Source organism: Cololabis saira, chromosome 13, assembly GCF_033807715.1.
Source record: "Cololabis saira isolate AMF1-May2022 chromosome 13, fColSai1.1, whole genome shotgun sequence".
Taxonomy (NCBI): domain Eukaryota; kingdom Metazoa; phylum Chordata; class Actinopteri; order Beloniformes; family Belonidae; genus Cololabis; species Cololabis saira.
The window spans coordinates 12,983,318-13,004,488 of record NC_084599.1 but is presented as its reverse complement, the minus strand read 5'-3'; the positions used below and the strand labels follow the sequence as shown (position 1 = coordinate 13,004,488).

Sequence of the window (21,171 nt, the reverse complement as noted above, 5' to 3'; positions counted from 1 at the left end):
CAGGAGAGACCACGTCTCTCCAGTGTTAGCGTCGCTCCATTGGTTACCCGTAAAATTCAGAATCCAATTTAAAATGTTATTACTTGCGTATAAAGCCCAAAACGGCTTAGCTCCGCATTATTTGCAAGACCTGATAGTGCCTTATGTTCCTGTCAGAGCTCTCCGTTCTCAGAGTGCAGGTTTACTCGTAGTTCCTAGAGTATCTAAATGTAGATTTGGAGGGCGGGCGTTCTGCTATCAGGCACCACTACTATGGAACCAACTTCCAATCTGGGTTAAGGAGGCTGACACCACCTCCACCTTTAAAACTAAACTTAAAACATTTCTGTTTAGTAAAGCCTATAGTTAGTGTTTAGTAAACCTCTAGCTGGTGTTGGTGAATCTCTAGGTAGTGTAAACTTTAGTGTGTCAGAGTCGCTCCTGTAGTTTCTTGTGCTGGCCCCCCCTTCTCCTCCCTTTTCTCTCTTTTGTCCATGTTGCAGCATCCTTTGCCGGACACCGGAACCTGCAGGTGGTCGTGGGTGGCTTGTAACTTGCATTACGGAGCACAAGTCCTTCCCTGACCCTGCACCCCAACCTGGGACTTGCTGATTGGGCCGGAGCTTCGGGAGCTGCGTGCTGGCCTGCGGTCCCCACCCCTGGTCATCCCGTTGCTGGCCCCCCTTCTCCTTCCTTTTCTCTCTCTGCAGGTGGTCGTGGGTGGCTTGTAGCTTGCATTACGGAGCACAAGTCTTTCCCTGACCCTGCACCCCAACCTGGGACTTGCTGATTGGGCCGGAGCTTCGGGAGCTGCGTGCTGGCCTGCGGTCCCCACCCCTGGTCATCCCGTTGCTGCTTCCACCTGCCTGCTGTGCTGTTGCCGTCCCTGACCCACCAGTCTGGCCCTCGGCAGGAGGGTCCCCCCTTATGAGCCTGGTCCTGCTCAAGGTTTCTTCCCTCCTAAAGGGGAGTTTTTCCTTGCCACTGTTTGGCTTAAGGTTTTTCTCCCACTAGGGGAGTTTTTACCTGCCATTGTTTATGTAATAACTGCTCGGGGGTCATGTTCTGGGTATGGGTCTCTGTAAAGCGTCTAGAGACAACTCTGTTGTATTAGACGCTATATAAATAAAATTGAATTGAATTGAATTGAATTAAAACTCTAGACATTCCAATCTCATATTTTGTGAAATGGAAATCTGCAATGTCACTTGTGACCTTAAAAATTAATTTAATTGATGCAAATCTATTGTACAAATGTACTCTTGTATCAAATAGAAAATACATACTGTATTTCAACCCAGAGATGAGACTTCTTGTCATTGGTTCTTCCATACTTCAGTATCAGCTGTTAGCTCATGGGAATCTTCATGAAGGATCTTTTTTTTTTTTAGTTCCTGCATCAGTTGTATGTACTTTTCAATAACATAAATGTAAGTTGATTAGGCCAGACAACATAGGTTTGGCTAATTTGTTGAACACAGGAAAGAAGCACCAGAACCCATGGTTAAAAACTAAATTAAGTTCATGATTAGTAGCAAAAATTGAAAGTTTGTAAAGGCCAAGGTTTACTTAAACTATACTATATTTAGTACAAGATCCTAAATGGTTGTTTTTTTGACTTGCCTGCAAATCGTTACCTGTATCTGCTGTTTCATCACTTCAGTATTAGAAACCTCAATGTTAATGGATTCAAGGGGGGAAAAAAGTCCTTTAGGTATATTTTCCTCAGCAAGCCTTTAACTACAGATGACAACACCTGTCGATTTATGTAGGGAATCAAAAGAGAAAATATAAATTCTCCCTGGTCATCTTATCCTCTGAGACAATTCAAGGACAGAAGTACAAGATGTGCTTCGGCTGTGAATAGGGAAATCCATCCTTTTGACAAGACATTGGATGATGCACGAAGACAAATGGAGAAAACAAGAGACATGAAAACAATAAGATGAAAATCGAGTCTCTGCTCCCAAACAAAGTCACAATATAGTTTGAAGAAAAAGGGTGGAAAAGTTGAGGCTGTCATTGGCCCCATTAAGTCCATGTTAACTTTGGCTAGAAAGCCACAATAAATAGTCAAGAAACACACACAGATATATGCAGCAACATAGGTTGCATATTGAAACACCAGACAGTTTTCCTCCTTGTTTCACTATGAGTGAAGTCTCAAATGTGGAAACGGGACACATAAAGTCAGAGTCATGCTCCCAGGCAGTCTGATCTTCAACCACGTGTCAACTGGATAAATCTTTCTATGTTAACATTAGCCATTTCAGTCCCAGATAAAATTAAAATGTCTGTAATTGTCCACAGTGCATAAACTTATTAGTGTCAAAATATATTATATAAAATTGGGAGCTAGCTACATTTTCTTTTGTATATTGTTTTATTTGCATTCACATCTGCTGGATCTCTGCAGGGCACACTGTGGTACGTCCTGGAAAGGTTGCAGGTCCACATAGAGACAGACAACATGCTCACACACTCGCTTCTATGGGCAACTTAGAATCAATATTTAGTCTAGCATGCATGTTTTTGGACTGTACCTTCTGCTAATGACACGTATGCTCTCCTGAGTGGCTCCATTCATAAGTGATCAGCAATTTAATAGTAAAAACGCCACAAATTGACAATTTGAATTGTGGTTTAACAGAATCATTATAAAAAATAAAGAAGAAAAACAAATTTTGGCCGTGTTTCCATCAGACTAACAGCAAATATGTCAAATGAAGCCATGGCAACAACACCTCAATATAAAGCTAAATAAGCTGTCATCATTTAACAACTGTGAAAAATGATAATATGATTAAAACCAATATATGGTTATGAGAAAAATATTGACATTAAACATGAAAAAAAACAAAACATATAACTTCAGCTCTCCCACTGTCTGAGCTGGCTCCAACCAAACATATGAGACTTTACAGTATACAAACTCTCTGAGGAGTAATTATGTAACGCAAGCTGGCAAAATGCTTAAATTCTTATACACACTACAAAGCACTGGTGTGGTTAGTAGTGAAATTGCAGGCATGTAGCGGTAGTGTTCAGCACCGCATCTCTCCTCCTCTCCCACATCCCATCCTTAATCCAATTCTAAATTGTCAAAGAGTCAGGGGTTGAGTTTTAGTTGTCCTCTACTCAGAGAGGTGAAACAAGTAGAAAATAAGGCCGTATTCATTTATTGGCTAAATTGCCTACCCAAGTTGACTAAATATCCGGCAGATGTAACTTAAGGCTTTTCACACAAACGCATTGACACATACAGATGAGTTGGCTGCACTTTCAGCAAACTCTGTGACTGCAAATTAGATTCCTGAGTCAGTTTGTTGTGCCAGGCCCATTGATTCATTTTCATATCTCCACAGAAAGTTGGAACAATACAATAAAGAGAGGAACAGACGGCTGGGGAGGCCACGGAGAGCAGTGAAGGGGCATGAAATCTGTCCTACATATGAACAAACACATGCAGATGCACACTGATACTCAGCAGGAGTGTACGGGGATAGTGAGGACAGAGAAGCACTGAGGGATGTGAGTGCTTAGACTGCCTGCCCTTCCCCACAGAGATCCCTGGGATAGATAGATAAAACTGCCAAACAGACAGATTGGGAGGCCATCAGGGTCACCAATCTGTACCCAGAGCACAAATTGACAAATGACTCAGAGTTTCACTAAAATCTCTATTTGTTAAGCCTATTACTCGTATCTCCGTTGCACTGTCCTTCCCTCATCAATATCAACAGTTTAGGGTCAGTGAGATAGACATGCAAAAGAATGCAGAATGTCGTCTCTCCAGTTTGGATGAGTTGATGACACATAATTACCAGATTAACAGCCTGAACTGCAGTCTTTCAAATGAATAAATCAAAACTAAGTTGAATGCTTTGCAAATTCAATAGGATAAAAATATCACAGAGATGTAATGACATGAAAATCATTTTCATTAAAAATGGCTCAGAGGATAAATGTGAGATCTATATCTTTTTTTTTCTTCTTCTTTTTCCCTTTACATCAAATATTGACATCGTGTTTGAGCTGTTGGGGTAATAACAAGCAGATAAAACTGGAAGAGGAAGTGGTATGGTAAGAAAGCAGGGACAGAAAATATCTGCAATGACTCAAGAGATCTTACAAATGATGCTGTCGCACGATTCAAATTTTGTTAAGATACACAATTTTATTCTCAATTCTGGAGTCTGTCAAAAACAAATCTTTCACTATGATTGATGTAAAGTCTTTTTTTCCCCCAAATAACATCACATTTGTAAATATGGTTGTGAGTTGTTTGGTAAAGTTGGATGCAGATGAAAAATGTGTCCAGACACATTTTACTTGAATTTCTCATAATCAGCAAGATAGTCTCACATTTCTTCAAATGGGTTTTCCACTGTAAATGTTTTTTTTTACTGTGTTCAGTTCATCAAAAGCAAAGATAGATATCCAGTTCATACAAAGTTATGACACTGTCTATTTGTCAGTACCCTTTACATAAATATCAACAAGTTCTATTAGCTACTGGTAGGACACAACTCGTCAGGAGGGACTGTTTCTGGAAATATCACAATACTCGTATCAAATGCTTTGTTCAATTTGCCAGGGGCTGATGTGTTGTTGTTTTAAACATGCTGTGTCACCAGTGTTGCACAATTTTCCTGGCTATTTTTCAATAGCTATTAAAGTCTTGTTGTTAGGTTTGTTTGTATTATTATATGAACTATGATCAAAAATAAACATGCTGATTTTGTCCTCCTGATTGATTAAAATCATACTTTCAGGAGCATTAATAGCAATAATACAGATCGATTCCGTCCAATAACACTATTGGGGGCAACACTGATGTAAGTAACGGATCAGATATCAATTTATGGCTTAATTGTTAAGTCCAAAACAAATTTCCCCAAGTGGGACAATAAAATATATTGAATTGAATTGAGTATTCTGCAATGACGACATGTTTACCTGGAAAGAAAATGCAGCTTTAATTTAAAGAATATGTATGTATTTATGATACCTGTTTTCCAGCCAGTCACATCTAATGGTTGCCCACTTTCTACATACAAAAAACAGCAACTGAACCTTTGTTAGGAGAAACTTTTTTATATTTTTTTATTTTAAGTCAATAAATGTAAACACCTGAAATAACAAATAAGCTGATTCAGCTTGATTAACAAACAAATCTGAGGTTCTTGTAAAGCAAAAATATCATGTGGCAGCTCCAGTTCTTTTTGAATTCCTTGTCTTGCCATTTGATACTTCCAAAATTAGTTTTATGATAAAAGTAGATAAAAAAGGAAGCAAACTGGAAGAATTATTGATCATGTTCTGCTGGCAAACAAAAGGAAATACCTTTGATACTTTGATCTTTGATTGTCTCGTGGTTCCTTCCAATTTTTAAATCCAAATCTACAGCTTGTGATCAAATTTAAACTACTTTACACTATGTTGTGTATTGGCTTTGTTGTTATATTTCTTTGAAAAAAGAAAAGTTTTGATATTTGTGGGCATAAGTAAAAAAAAAAAAAAATGGTTCTTTGAAATATTAGCTTTAGTCCTACAAGACCACTATGGATTCACTTTTGAGTATCTGGGAAAATAAAGCAGATAATGAGACTTACCACATCCAGCAGTTTGCAGCAAGAGGAGGGCCAGGAAGGGCTGCAGTCCACGCACAGGTAATACCCCCTGCATCCTGCAGCACCTGGAGACAGAGAGGGGAATGTGAGAACCAAAGGAACCCAAATTCAGCTCATCAGCGTTGGTAAGTTCTTCTATGTGAACTGCCACCTCAGACGACTCAATGGTAAACACTTCTTTGATCATGTCTTAGAGTTCACATTAACTTGAAGGCTCATCACAGCTGATACTTTTTGTGCCATGGGGGCTTTTAAGATTTTTTTAAATAATGGTATTAATAATAATAATGTCACCACTAATTGATTGAATGTTTTTCATCTTTTTCTGCAGCCCTAGCTAAATATGAAATTATCTTTATACTGCACTTTTTGTCTGTAATTAGATGTAAAAGCCCTCATTAAGCAAGTGCATTTACAAGTTGTTTTATTTTATTTTTTTAATCAAAGGTGATTAAAACTACCTCATAATGCATTAGTGAGAAAATAAAAAAAACCCAGTGCATGCTACACAGAAAGACATTGAAGATGTTTCACAAATGCAGATGCCATTTCCCCACGCATGTTCTCACAGATTGAGTTATAGGGTGAGTATAATAATGCCATTATTAACCGAACTATGTAATTTAACATAAATTAAAACTATTTGAAGTGCCCATGCTAATCATACTGATGAAAAACATACAAACAATAGGTTTAAAAAGTTTTAATAGCATGGTATGATACAACAACTGATGTCTTGTCACACAATGCTATTTTCTTGTGGAAAGCTGAAGCTGGTGTGCTTTGAATCATTGTCTTGTCGGCCTTTTTAAATGTCTGAGAGATGACAAAAGAATACTTTAATATACAATGAAGTTTTTGAACAACTCAAAGCCTGCCAGATAGCCAGGTCCTTTGTCTGGAAAACTAGCCCAAACCATGGCCCGTCTGCCGCTGTACTCGACAGATATGAGATGTTTGGGCCGACTTGCCTTGTTTTGTCTTGTTTTTGCCAAACTTGGGACTGAACATGTCCAAACATCATCTCTGTGACTATGGTCAGCGTTGTTCCAGAAGTCAAGTTGTGTATTCAGATACAAGCTTGCAACCTTAGGACATGATGCCATGCTCTTCCAAGAGAGGGTGTGTTCTCCTGGCAACCCCTTTCTAAATGTACTGTAGGGCTGGGCGATATGGACCAAAAGTCATATCTCGATATTTTCTAGCTGAATGGCGATACTCGATATATATCTCGATATTTTTTCTGTGCCATAATTGGGGTTTCCCCCAAAGCATTATAGCATAGCATCTCTGTTAGCTTCATTTTTTTCTGAGGCAAACCCTTAAAAAAAACAGTCAGTTTTAATACAAAGCTCGTGCCAAATGTCACACAGGTACATTTATTAACAGAGGTCTGCACAATATCAAAATGTATAAAACAAATGAAATAGAAATAAACTGCCTGCATGTATAGAATAAAAATGCTTCTTGAATAAAATAAAACAAATATCCCTTTCCTGCATAACAATTAAATTAAAATACACTGTGCAATTAATACAATGTAGACAGTAACAGGCAGACTTTTCCACTGAGGTTGACAGTTGTGCAAATAACAAAACATTTGTGCAAATCTCAAATAAAACATTCAAGTCAATTTGTCACAAAATAAGCTATATCAAAATCAAAAAATTTTTTTTTTTTTTTTTTTTTTTTTTTTTTAATATCGATATAAACGATATTGTCTCGTAACATATCGCGTTTGAAAATATATCGATATATATTAAAATCTCGATATATCGCCCAGCCCTATGTAGGCCTAATGAACATTTAAAATGTTTTGGTGCAGCGCTTGTTTTTATATTTTTATACTTTGTCAAATTGCTTCACGGTGTGAAATACTGATGCATTCAACAGTAGAACCAGATAACAGCATTAGAAACACATCTAACTTGATGGACCTCTTTGTCTCCTCGCACATTTTAGGCTAGAAACTTTGCTGAGAACAATATCAGATGTATGCTTTTGCTGTCAACAAATATGAAACATTAATATTGCTATTCAATAGTTAGTTTGGCAGGAGCTGCCCACAATATCTGTACATTGATTTTTTTCTTTTTAAGGAATTTTCTTTTTGAGACATATTATAATGTGATTTTGTTCAAGCATTACAAAAATATGGGCTTAGCTTCTTTTTTTTAATCGAAGAGTCTGAAAAAGTCTCTTTAATGGACAAGTCTTGCATTAAATATACACTGTGGAGTGACTATCTTCATGTGCATCACAGGATGTTAAATGGTTCCCGGCTTAAGTGTTTTCACAACCTTTCAGCTTTATCAGTTTGGCTGTCTGAATGTGTAAAGCCTCCAGCAAGCAAAACACTGTGGAAAAAAAAAACATGCAAGGCTGAAGTAATTACCATGAACTTTTGTGTACACATTTAAATCGCAACGCCCTCCGTATATAACTGTCAACTAATGTGGCTGTCACAAAAGCCAGCAGATGGAATCTAAATGATGGAAGTGGGCTCCTGCTGTGGGCCACGGCGTGTAAATAATGAATACGGTATCTCCAGAGAGCTGAGCAGGACTCAAGGGCAAGAAAGAAGCTGGGTAGGGTGGAGGAAGACTTAGCACGGTTGTAGTGGAGATGGTGGACACAGATAGCCTGTGTCATTTACAGCAGTGCTGACCTCCTTCACTGTCTCAAACATACAGTTAAGGACACAAGAACTGACCTCAAAACAAATGGCCGTGCTCTGCAGGAGCTGAGTGGAAGCAGTTTTCAGGGTGTTTTGTGTGGATTCTGTGAAATTATGATGAAAAAAACTTCACAGATACTTGACAAATCTGAACAAAGTTGATAAAGTCAACAGTTTCTATGGTAGCACACAGGGAAATGTTATGAACTGGTTTTCTGGATTACATGGAAATGCTATAAAACCTTTTATGAAAACCTGTTTAATAAGCTGACAAACACAACAGAGAGAGACAAAGCAGCAGTGTGAAAAGATAAACTGATGTTGTAAAGGTATGAAGGAAAACAGAAAACATTGGATGCAAGTTCACTAAGATGTTTTTAAACCAAAAAAATGATGATAATATAAAATCAGTCTCATTAAGTTTTGTTCCAAAAGTCAGCAGCCATCGGCTCTTTTTAGCAGCTTCCCACCACTCTTAAATACTGAAATTATCCCTGATCAGAAAGAAGAAAAAGACTATAAAATGCTGACAGAGTGTTTTCACTTATGTTTTTCCTGAGTTTGTAGAATAATAAAAAAAGCACTTGTATGAATCATAGTGACCAGGAATTGTGCACATATGATTGGTTGAACCACCAAACCTGGCTAAGCAGAAATGGGTGGATGAATGGATTATTTAGGTAAAACTGAACTTTTAAGCTGCAGTGGGCCAATATATGTCAGGAGAGAAAGAAATCAGAACTTAATTAAAAGGACATCTCTCCAAATGTTAAACATGAGAGTGGATCAGTCATGTTCCCAGTGGTACCTGTGTGAATATATTGTTGGTATAGAAGGGGAAGAGGAGGGAATTCAATTAAATACCACAAACGTTCTCAATTTAAAAGCTTAAAATGAAATGGACATGAATTAGAAAATAGGATTGTTATAATGATCATCACGGGATCCCCCAAATGGACTGCCTCAAAGGACAGAAGTTGAAAGATTTCCTTCTGACTAAAGCCATAAAAAATCCCTGGATGAACCTCAAAAGAGCAACGCATTAAAGATACACACAAGTAAAATCTTTTAGAATTTAGTGTGAATAATCTATTTTTTTAATGAAAAGCAAAAGACTTTGCTTTTCATATATCCTCAGATTTGAATAGATAAAGAAAAAGACTGCTTTATTCAAATCTGAGTCACAGTTTCATTGTGTGAGTGAATCTGCATTTTTTTCAGTGGGTTTGTTAAATGATTCACAGCCTCCCTATGTTTTTTTTTTTTCGTTTTTTTCTTTTCGCTACTTGTCTGCACTCTCAGGGCCAGAGCGGTGCTTTGTGACTGTGCCATTATATTTGTCCTTTAAATTTTTTCCAGTCATCCAGTACACTCACTACACTTTTCATCACCCCCCGCCCCTTTATATATTATATCTTTGGCTCAAATATCCCAATACCCCGATACCCAATTTAAGCACATGAGGATCTGCCCACCAAGATCCCTGTTGTACTACAGTATAAACCCTTTCTGATACTTCCTACATGTGGTGCATCTATGGTAGGGTAGTGCCATGTGCAATGTGTTTGAGTTCCTTGATGACTCCACAATGATGGTTTTTGGATTTGTGTACCTTTGTCTAGCTGTTTCAGACAATTTAGCCGGTATGATCACTGAGCCACCGAAACACCCCCTCCACCACAATAATGTTGTATTTATGGAGGGGGGACTTCACATCTAGGGTGACTTTGATTAAAAGCCTTTACTACTTTTGTTTAGGTTTGCCTTTCCTGGAAGAGGGATGCAAAATGTACGGTAGTTTGTTTAAGCACTTTTGGCTCTGTGATCTTTGTCTTCATTCCTATGGTGATGTTGAGTAAGCTCTTTTTTTCTCTTTTAGGTTTGATGTCAAAATTTGAATCTGTGTGGATTTTCTACCTTTTCTGTGACGTTTTTCAGGGCCATTTAACTTGCTTTTCTTGTTTCTCGAAAAAGTTCAGGTTTCCATCTAGAAAGGCATCACCATTTCAGATCACAACCTGGATGAATCTACACCAGAGTAATGCTTGAGGTAAACCTGCTAAAACTAAAAGGTTAACAGTTTCCCATTGCCAATGGGACTTTCCAGTGTAACAACTGTTCTTTTCCTCTGATTTCTTGTTCTTGTTTCTTGTTGTAAGTCAATTCAATGACATAAATGAAAAGTAGAATGCCATACAACTAACAATACTATACCATTCATGCAGCAAGCCGGTAAGATGTTAGTTTAAAATATGTCTTAATTAATCTGTCAAGTTTTGAGACACAATATCCCCTGGGCTGTGTCAAAAATTATGTCCAAATAATGTTATCCAATAATGAGTATTTGTGACAATTCCAACTTTCAAAGATTAAAGCCCCCAAGTAAAATGCATCTAACTATGAACTTCAATGCAGACCAAGCTCTCACTTTGGCTCTACAGGCACTGAATAGCCCTTGAAAAGGACCTCATACTCCTTAAACACCTCCCAGAGGATACCAGAAGATGTACAAAATTAGTTCTTTGCCATGTTCACAAAATAGATGAAGACTCATTAGACAAACTGACATCCACCCTCCAGCATCCATTGCATTGTAAAGACACCATCCAGTGTTCTCTGACTAGAACAAAGATTGGAATGTTCTTTCTAAATTTGATGTTCAACAATTCATCAGACTATTTTTTTTTAAACTTAGCTGGCACAAATATTTCAAAGCAGGCTACAAAGTGTGAGCGAACCTTTGCTTCTACTCTGTGTAAATTGATGTGACTCAGCCGGAGATTGTATAAATGCAGGACTTTATTCATGATAAGTCTGGTTCTGTATAATAAACATATTATGGACATGCTAACAAAGGGTAAAATGTGAATTTTCTTGAAGGGGTTTATCAAGGGGCTCATGTGTGGACATTAGCATGTGAACAATGGCTGGCACAGAGCAGGCCTGAAACCTTGCAGTATCAATGATTTCCTTGAACACATCCCACCCGGATGCACATCCGCACTACCCCAGGGCAGGTTCAGGTGGTGGCGTGGTCAAGAGCTTAAACAGCTGGCAGAGGCGGTGGAGACAAAAACATCAGTGACTGGTGATCTCTGACCAATGACCAGCTGGCCAAGAGGTGAAGGTGCAGTCAGGCCTGGACCCCTGCAGGTGTTACCATCTCTCTGATCTCATCAAACTACCTGAGTCATCTGGAGATATAACTGAAAAGATCTACTGAATGTGTTCATCATTTGAATGGATAGAAAATGGGCAACTACGTAATGGTGCATTGCATTTTGTGTAGAAGTAATCATACAACATGATGCACATCTTTGCTGTTATAGAAAAAGAACACGCTTTACATGAGTGATTGATCACCTTAAAGGGGACCTATTATGGCATCTAATACCTATTTTAAACAGACCTTGAATGTCTTAAAAACAAGCTTTTGATTGTTTTTGCTAAATAAATTAGAAATTCAGCCTCTGAGCCACATCTTTATCTTCCCAGTCTCTAACCTCATTATCTATGCAGGATTCTGAGTGGGCGGGGCTATGATAATGAGGCTCTGTGCTGATTGGCTGCCTGAATGACGTGATACACCGCTACGAAAAAATGGCGGAAGCTTCGGCCGGCGGAGTTATTGTGGGCGTGGTTTCACGCATCGGAGGCCAATCGATGCAAATTGCAATTTGGGTAACAAAAGGGAGCAGAATCTGAACGGCTCGTAGAAGCCACATCACACTGGACGGCTCATCCGGACGGCTGTACAGACACTGCAGAATTTGGTTGCTTTCCTCCTTCTCTGAGTTGGCAGGCTGAGGGGAGACCACTTTATATAAGTTAAAGCAAGAAAAAATGTGTTTTTCATAATAGGTCCCCTTTAAGCATTTGACTCATATCCATATTTATTAGTCTTTCCTTTCACCATCTTAGATGCCTCTGCTGCAGTTAGTTGAGTTCCTTTGTGGCCAGTTAGCAAATGTTCTCTGCACATTTCTCTGGATTCACAGCTTGTTTTGGTCGTATCTGGTTAGCACAAATTAATGTATGGTACTTGACAGACCAGAGAGCAGATCTTACACTGTTCAGTGTGCCTGCAGCTAAGTCTAGATGCGATCAGTCAAAAGATAATGACAGCATGGCAGATGGTGCAGGTATTTCATTAGTCCAGCTCCTCAACAGGGAGCATTTTTCACTCTACTGTCTGTTTAATCTTGGATAACATAACCCTCACCACTATGTCAACTTCCCATTCTTTCACTAATTGGTCTACTGCAGCTGCAATGTTGTTTTTTTCACTTTGACTGAGGTATCCTTTTCTCTAGATTGAAGTCCAAAAATAAATCCAGCATTTGTCTGCTTTAAACAGTGTGTAAAAAAAGATATACTACTATTGTTAATTTGAAATGCATGCGTGCTGTGAAATACATCAGGCTGATGTGGATACATTAATCTTAAAGTCAGAATGAGCTCTGCTGCTGAATGCTTCCCCTATTAGCTAGAGAGATCTGCCAGATCTCAACTTGTCAGAGAAATACCCTCCTTCCAACTCAGACTATCACAGATCCCCTAAATGTAAAATACAGACTGGAAGCAGACCATTAGATGGTTACAGACAGATAGGCAGACAGCAACACAGACACACCAACACATTCTCATTCTCAGGTCATCACACAGTGATTCCTGCTGAAGATCCCTTCGTGACAATTTTCAGCCCATGGGGTGTCCCTTTACTGTCACTTTCTGATGTCAAGGGAACCTGCTTCATGTTGCCAATTATCCTTCTGTGGCAGTAAATGAGACAGAGATTGCACCAGTAGTAAAACGTGACAGGTAAAAAGCATTCAGTGGTGTTGGCTTATTATACAAAGACTCAAGCTCAAGGGACATGAATGCTCAACTCATGGGAGAATGAGACTCAAGGCCCACTTGCTTTTCTTAGAGAATTTTCCTTTTTTGCCTGTCTTTATCTCGCTTCCTTAACGACCTTAGTGTGTTCTACTTTGTTACAGATTAAAGGATATCTGGATGAGGTAGGGCTGTGCGATTAATCGATTTTAAATCTAAATCGGATTTATTAATCACAATCGATGTTAAAAAAAAGAAAATCGGAAAATCGATTTTCCTTTTTTGCAGCTGGCTTCATTACAGACAGAGCTCGTCTAGTCATCTTTGTTTAGTCAAGAAAATTGTAAATGGGGGGTTTACAGTATCTTTCAATTGCACTTCATTCCCAATAGGGAAATTTGTTTGCTATTTTTCTTTAAAAATAAAGATAAAATATTTGAAACAATTTATTCCATTGTCTTTTGTAGTTTTACCAAAAAAATCGAAATCGAAATCGAAAATCGGGTTTTCAGAGAAAAAAAAATCGGGATTTTATTTTTGTCCAAAATCGCCCAGCCCTAGGATGAGGTTAGGAAAACAACGTGGTTAAGCATTGGATTACAAAAGAAAATACATTTTATTTGGGGAAGATTCACTGACCATGTCCCATGTTGCCGTGGAGATACTTCCAGCAACTGTTGTCAGCTTGGGAAACCCTTTGGGCTTGAGTTTGGTCATACACTGACCAAACATGAGTAGGTTGGACACATTTCCCCAAAACCAACAAACAAACAGCAACAAAGCTGTTGTATTTATTTGGTTAAATTCCAGTCAATCTGTACAAGGCCAACCTCAGCCTTTCATGTCAGAGGACTTGTCTAACCCATCTGTTATTTTATCACTCATCATCATTTCACTCCTTATTCTGTCTAACATTGTCTGGATTATTGGTTTGGCAAAAATAAAAAATGAAAAGTAAGAGATTCTTCAGACGCATTTGTCCTCCTTTTTTCTCAAATCGTCCTGACAGTCTTTCCTCACTGTGGTGTACAATCAAAAGGCTCATGATTCACTCAAGCTTCTGTCAGTCACTCCACCACCACACACGGACGTTTTTCATGCAGCTCACATGCACCCACCCACATTCATGTACACAATAGTGCTGGCCTCACAGTGAGAGTGAGTCCCATCTGTGTCTGTAAATAAGTCCTTTAGAGTGAAAAATGAGTCTACCCTTCAGGTGACAAAGGGCTGTTTTCCTTCCATGAGGATATTACCAAGGTTTTACCAAGCAACCTGTCACACAGTGTCATACATAAATGGCTTTGGCTCCTCACATTTGCCCTACAAAAGGGAAGATTTCTGTGTTGGAATCTGTCTCAGGGCATACATTATCCTTGGCTGATTCCTTAGCTTGCTTTCAACAGAACACTGTTTAAAATCACATGAAATGGAAACAATCGCTAAGTGGGTGGATAGTTCTTCCAGCTTATAAAATCTGTATGAGCGGGAACAACAGAACACCATAGTCATGCAGAAAAAAAGAAGAAAGAAACACTCTGTGACCTGGACGAGAGAAAAGGTGAGATGACGAGAACACAAATGACTGACTGAAATTACTGAGGTACTCAGTTACCATCCACATTAAAGAGAAATAAAGAAATCCACAGTAAGAGACAGATGAAAGACAATGACAAACATGGCATACGGATGAATAGAGGAGGAAAACAGATAGTGGATAGAAAAGCAAAAGGATGTAAGGCAAAGGGAGTATAAACAAAAATGGGGAAGTGGTAATAATAACCATTCAAATACCAAGCCTGAGTGGATGAGGCTTGAATTTCAATGCTAGGCGGCTATAAATTTCCAGAATTCTCTTTGAGGCTCCATTCTTCATGCTGGGAAAGAACAGTTGGATGGTAGATCAGTATTATGGCAAGTCTCCCTAAAAAGAAGAAATTGTCCTCAAATTCAAATCTAAATCATAGGCACCTAAACACAAAACAGCCCAGGGACAGTTTCTGCCTTGGCATACACACAACAGAGCAAATAAATGATTTTCCATACTGCTTGCAAGTCTAAGGAAGATCCAGGTTACAAGAGGCCAAAACTGATCTGCATTACAATGAAGCTGGGTACATTATGAACAATAGATATGCAGGGTATAAAATACCTCCGGGAATGTTTATATTCCTGAGTGTTTGAGTGCCGACAAGGTGTGAATGACATGACCAGGTGCTTAAACCGTTAGCACACATGCAGCTGTGCATGCATAAACTTATCACTAAACTTATGCTAATCTAAAACATTAAAACACTGAGATGTAAAGTGAATAAGGCAGCTCATGTTGGTACAATGCATCCTTTTCATGTGAAAATCTCCATCTTGGATAGTACTTTGTCACACAGCAACAGCTCGTCCTGCAGAGGGACGGTAGAGAGGCAAGTCCAGTTCACTAAGACCCCCACAACCCACAAACAAATGCATGTTGGATGGATATGTGTTTTTATTTTAGATTTTTTCAATGTCCATGGTCTTGTTTGTGCGGCGTTGTGATGGACTGGTGACATGAGTGTAGCCGACTCCTCACCCAATTACAACTAGCATAGACCCCAGCAGATCCCTGTGACCCTGGACAGGAATAAGCGGGTGTAGATAACGGATGGATGGGTGGATGGATAGACTAATGGCCCTTTTCCACTAGTACCACCTCAGCTCGCTTCTACCCGCCACGCCCCTGTCTTGCGCTTTTCCACTACGGGCCAAGGCGGGCCGAGCCGTGCCAAGCCGATACTTTTTCTGTAACTATTCTGGCGAAGTTCTAACCGGGCTGAGCCGGGACTATTTCGTCGTCATCACCCTCCACGCCACTGATTGGTCGGGGGGCGGGGCCGTCAGATGTTTGAATCAGGAAGCGGGAGTCAGCGCGAGAGCGACTCGCGGCTCGCAGCGATTTTATTATAAAGCGCAAAACGTCTGTTTAGTGATCCAACTCTGAGGTGCAGATGTTCATAAACCTGGTGGCTGACGAGAGAATTAAAAAAGGGATGTAGACGGGCTGTTTTACTCTCAGCCGCTCGCGGCTCCAGCTGATTTCTGATCTGCGCCGACATGAACAAAGCGGTTGCGCAATCGAGTACGTCACAGCAGCTTCACCCCAACCCCCCCACTTCTCATCTGGCTGTGGAAAAACAAACGGGGACAAAACGGGTAGAGGCGTGACGAGCCGGTCTGAGTAAGTACTAGTGGAAAAGCGCCATAAAGCACCCCCGAAACGCTGCAAAATTAAGCATGCATAGAAAATAAATGAATAAAGCACTTTGCAACTGGTGTTGTAGAAAATGCAGTACAATTGCTGATAATAATATGCTCTGATGCACTGTACATAAACGAAGAGCTCATTACGCACCGATGAAATGGTGCAGTTAATCAGTAGCTTGGTTATAAGGGACAAATGAATGAAAGGACAAAGGAAGAACAAAATAAAAGCAAGTCTGAGACTGTGCTTGTTGATGCAATGTTGCTACAGAAAAGTGCTTTCAATTATATTTAAGTGTTTCTGTGCACAATTTCCATTAACACATATATCCAACCCGAATGTGCTTTTATTAAAACTTTTCTTGGACTGATCAAATACTTTTTTTCTTTATGTATATGTCTTTGATTTTCAGTAAACATGGCAGTCCATAAGCAAAGAACAGATATTTAAAAGAGAGAGCGAGGCTGAGCCAAGCATTGCTGACCAGGCTCCACCATACAACGCATGGGTGACATCGCTGAGCACCCTGATGGTGACGAGTTGGAATAAGCTTCAGAGCTGCCCAAAACTATATACAAAGCTATTACTTACAGCAGAAAGTCCCCAGGTCTCGGTTATTCATACAATGCCCCCTCAAAAGCCTGCAGCCAACACACCAAAACCCTCTCATTAAGGTAGGAGAATATCTCTCATTACTTTTCAAAAACATATTACAACTCTCTGTGAGGCCAGGAAAGGCAAGATCAACCTACATGTGAATAAAGACGGGTAAGAGCGGGGATAGTGGCAGAGTGAAGAAGATATTGTATTACAAAAACAGTGTGAAGCAAGGTAAAGAAAGCACAGAGGTTGGGGCAATGAGAGATTCTCCTGAGAAATGAGGTGACAGAATGCTTTTTACGCTCAGGAAGGGTGGCCAGGCAATTTTCAAATGTCTGAGACTTCTCATTTATGGGGCTGCAAAGCCACTTTATATGGCAGCAAATGTTAAACTTGTTCTGGTCACATCAAGGTCCCCTAGGCAGTCTGCCTGTCTTCGCCTTGAATATAAATGTCGTATGAGGCAGGGGTACGGGGAACAAGTAGTTTAAACACCTTGTACACAAGCATTGAAACTGACAGACTGGGGAATACCTCAGGGCTTTTATTTGCAATATACCTACTCATAGACTGTGACTACCTTAAAATTGTATTCAATCAAAACTGAAGAATTTAATTTATTTATTATAACTGACACAAGTCATCTTTATGATTGAAAGTGCTGCGATGCAAAATATGAAAGGCATACATTTCAGAGAAAAGATTAATATGACTTCAGTAAAATGAGACTGATCTGTACAGGGTTACTCTTTAAAGGGGATTGTTGTTTAGTTTAGTTTAGTTTAGTTCATTGTTTTTCACAGTTTTAAAGGTATACAAGAAAATATCAAAGATAAATACTATACGGTGCAGGAAGAGGCAAAAAAACTAAATGGGCTTATTTGAAGCCTCCACCGAAGTTATTAAAATTTCACATGTTATAAAGAACACAAGATTAACATACAAAAACCAAAAGTATAACTACACAAAAGCGATGGCAAACTAACAATGCAATATATACAGTAGGTTAGAATAAAGACAAAAAAATAAGTGCGTGTGAGTGTGCATGGGATATTGTTTTTACAACTTGTATTGACTCCTGAGCAAATAAGACTAATGGTAGAAATGATCATGTCACTAAGAGTGAAACACAAAAAAAAACAAAAAACATGGATACATGTACAACAATACATTGGGAAAACAGTTACAAAACAGCAGTCAAGTGGTCCTTCAAACGTCTTTTATAACATTTCAAAGAGGAAGAGTCTTTGCCAGGTGGGAAAAATCATTCCACAATTTAGTGCCCTTAAATCTCATCGAAAATGTTGATCTGTAAAGGGTTACTCTTAAGCGTTTAAAGGTGATTGTTGTGTCAGCAATGATCCTCTGTGAGGAAGCCTAACAGGGAAAAGTAGAAAGAAGCTTCTTGCTCGCTAATAACTACATATATCTTCAGAAATACATGCAAACTAATAAATCAGTCATGAATGTTTGTTGCAATAAAGAGGATATAGTGATTCCAAACAACAATAGTCTCTTTTTATTTTGTGAGTGATAAAAATAACTAAATTAATACGTTTTAAATATACTGTATTTTCTGGACTATAAGCCGCTACTTTTTTCATAGGTTTTCAACCATGCGGCTTATACAAAGGTGCTATTCTGTGGATTTTTCTTACACCGCTCGGGGCGCTCTAATCGGAATGAGAATCAAAACTAAGACAAAATAAATGCAAAAAAGAATGCACTACTTCTTCTTTAGCAGATTGAAGAAGAAGCAGAAGCAGAAGTTCGTTTAGAAGCAGTTTACAAACAAATAAATAGATAAATAAATACCGGTTATTTTCTCTTCGTTCTGTCCCGTTTTAATCAGCAAAGTTGCTGCCGTGTTAAAATACACTGTTAGGAAAGGATCTATTTAGGTACAAACATGTACATAATTTACAGTTCAAAATCCTTCTGTACATGTAGTAAATATCTAATCTAACAACATAAATATCTGCGGCTTGCATATCTTTTTATTTTTAAATAGAGCGGGTGCGGCTTATATACAGGTGCGGCTTATAGTCCCGAAAATACGGTAGTTTATATGCAACTGTATATAGTTGTACTGAAAAGATGTTATCACTTTATTTCAGTAACAGGGAATATTTTGCCGGGGAATGCTGCCAGTTTTTTTTTCTTGTACGGTACTTACTTTGGTCTCTTATTTTCTGTCACTACACTCAAGCCCATATGTCTCTGTACTTCCAATCTTGCAGACTTTAACCCCCCTCCCTCTTTGTTTTTGTCTGTTTGCTGGATCTAGGGTGGAATGAAATACACTAAATCCTGGCTGTTGAGTGCAGGTTGTAAAGACCTTCAGTTAATCAAAGCTCGTGCTGCAGGGTTACTCCATCAAGCTGGGGCAAAGGGCCAGGAGCTGGTCTGTTAACCAGCACTGTCAACTCTGCACCACATCCAGCAAAAGAGTAAATGCCTGGCATTATAGGAATTTAACTCACAATTTCAGCTAGAGTAGTATATGCCACGTCAAAATACAGAAATGGGTGAATTGACAAATCTGTGATTGAATTGTTCCCACGAACATTCTTGTTTGGGAACAAAATAAATAGTTAATTATTAAGATGTCAATGTTAGACTTATTGTGAGTAAACTGTGCAGTGAAATTACTGTACAAATGCAACTATTTTCAGCAACTAGTCCAAACCCAGGGTCTCTGATGGTTTGGGGGATTATTACCTTTACTAATCCTAAATCATTTTTAATTGTCACTAAATATACCAATTAAAGGGAGCTGATCAGGGTTTAAGTGAGAAGAGAGGAAAGATCTCGTCTTATCGAGCAAATCTCATTCGCCAGCAACACACTTACTCTGAACTGGAGTTAATTCCTGTAACTATTATTTATTTTGAGATATAAAGGCTTCATAACCTGTTCAGACATGTGAGTAAATCATTTAACAAACACTTTGTGGGTGCCTGACAGTTATCAGCACCACAAGTAGCAGGTAGATGTCAACAGCAGAGCAAAAGTGATGATTGATTCAGGATTACTATTCACAGAGGGGAAGCCAGTCCTTTGTCATTTCGCCTGTGTGAGTGCGTGCGTATATTTGTGTGTACTGTGTGAAGCAGAACGGTGAAGATAACATTAGTGATTTTAACAGTGACTCGTTTAATATGTTATTAACAAGTATTAATCCTTCTAAAAGCTGCACTTTAATCAGGTAAAGTGACCTTTTTTGTCCTCAAGATCACAGCATCATGAAGCGATGGGGGAGCATTTAAGTGTGATGTGAGGAAATTACATGTTTCCTAGCCAGTTCACGCTTGTGCTGTGTGAATGGCACTGAGGTAGAACAGCAGATTTCACCCCCCCCCCCCCCCCCCCCCCCCCACCCCCTTTTTTTTTTTTTGCTTGCCTGTTGTAGGAACAGAGATGTAACAGGGTGAAAAGAGTGCTGTACGACTTGGCAAGGATTAACAGATACTGAGGATGAGTGCTAACTCCATGTAGAGGATGAAATCAGTCCGTCATGGGGGCAATGAGAGATGTCCCGGCAGGCTCCAGCGATGCTGGCAGAGGGTCCGCTGTCAGAAAATCAGTCCAAGTGACAAGCATGTTAAAGATGCTGTGTTAGAAAAAACACCCGGTTTTCAACCACAGTGATCAGAGAGCCCGAGAACAACTGGATTCGCTGCCTTACAAACTTTGTGACTGACTTGGACCCCAGCGGCTCTGTGAACCCTGTTGCAGCGCAGCAAACAGCAGAACCAACTGTGAGACCAGTCCTGCTGTGACCAGGTAAATGTTAGCTCTTATTAGCTGTCAGTCAGCACTAGGGCTGCCACTAACCATTCTTTTCTTGTCAATTACTCTAGCGATTTTTTTTTTTTAATAATAATCTTACTATATATTTTTTTTCCACTATTTGATACATTTTTCTGTTAAATGCCAACAAATAATACATTTGACCATTCTCACAGCTTTTTACTTTTGAAAAAATAAAATCCATTTGATACATAAGTGTTTTAGGGCATAATTTGTTTTTTTTTCAGAACAATCTCCATAAATCTCAAATAACTTATTCAAACCATCAAAAAGTGCAAACATTGTTTAAGACATCACTTTGTCACTATAATTCTAACATAAATTCTGACCAAAGTCGTAAGTCTGAATGATTTTCCATCACAACTGTTTACCAGGTGATAGCACAAAGAGGGACG

At 39.1% G+C, this 21,171-nt stretch overlaps 1 protein-coding gene across 1 annotated transcript in view; it reads right to left on the bottom strand.

Moving 5' to 3' along the window:
• Nucleotides 1–21,171, bottom strand: part of ncanb (neurocan b) — a 181,224-nt gene that overhangs the window by 132,192 nt on the left and 27,861 nt on the right. The window contains exon 2 of the mRNA XM_061737766.1: nucleotides 5,595–5,677. Within this exon, the coding sequence (XP_061593750.1) occupies nucleotides 5,595–5,667 (73 nt within the window). The 5' untranslated portion in view covers nucleotides 5,668–5,677. The remainder of the gene's footprint in view (nucleotides 1–5,594; nucleotides 5,678–21,171) is intronic.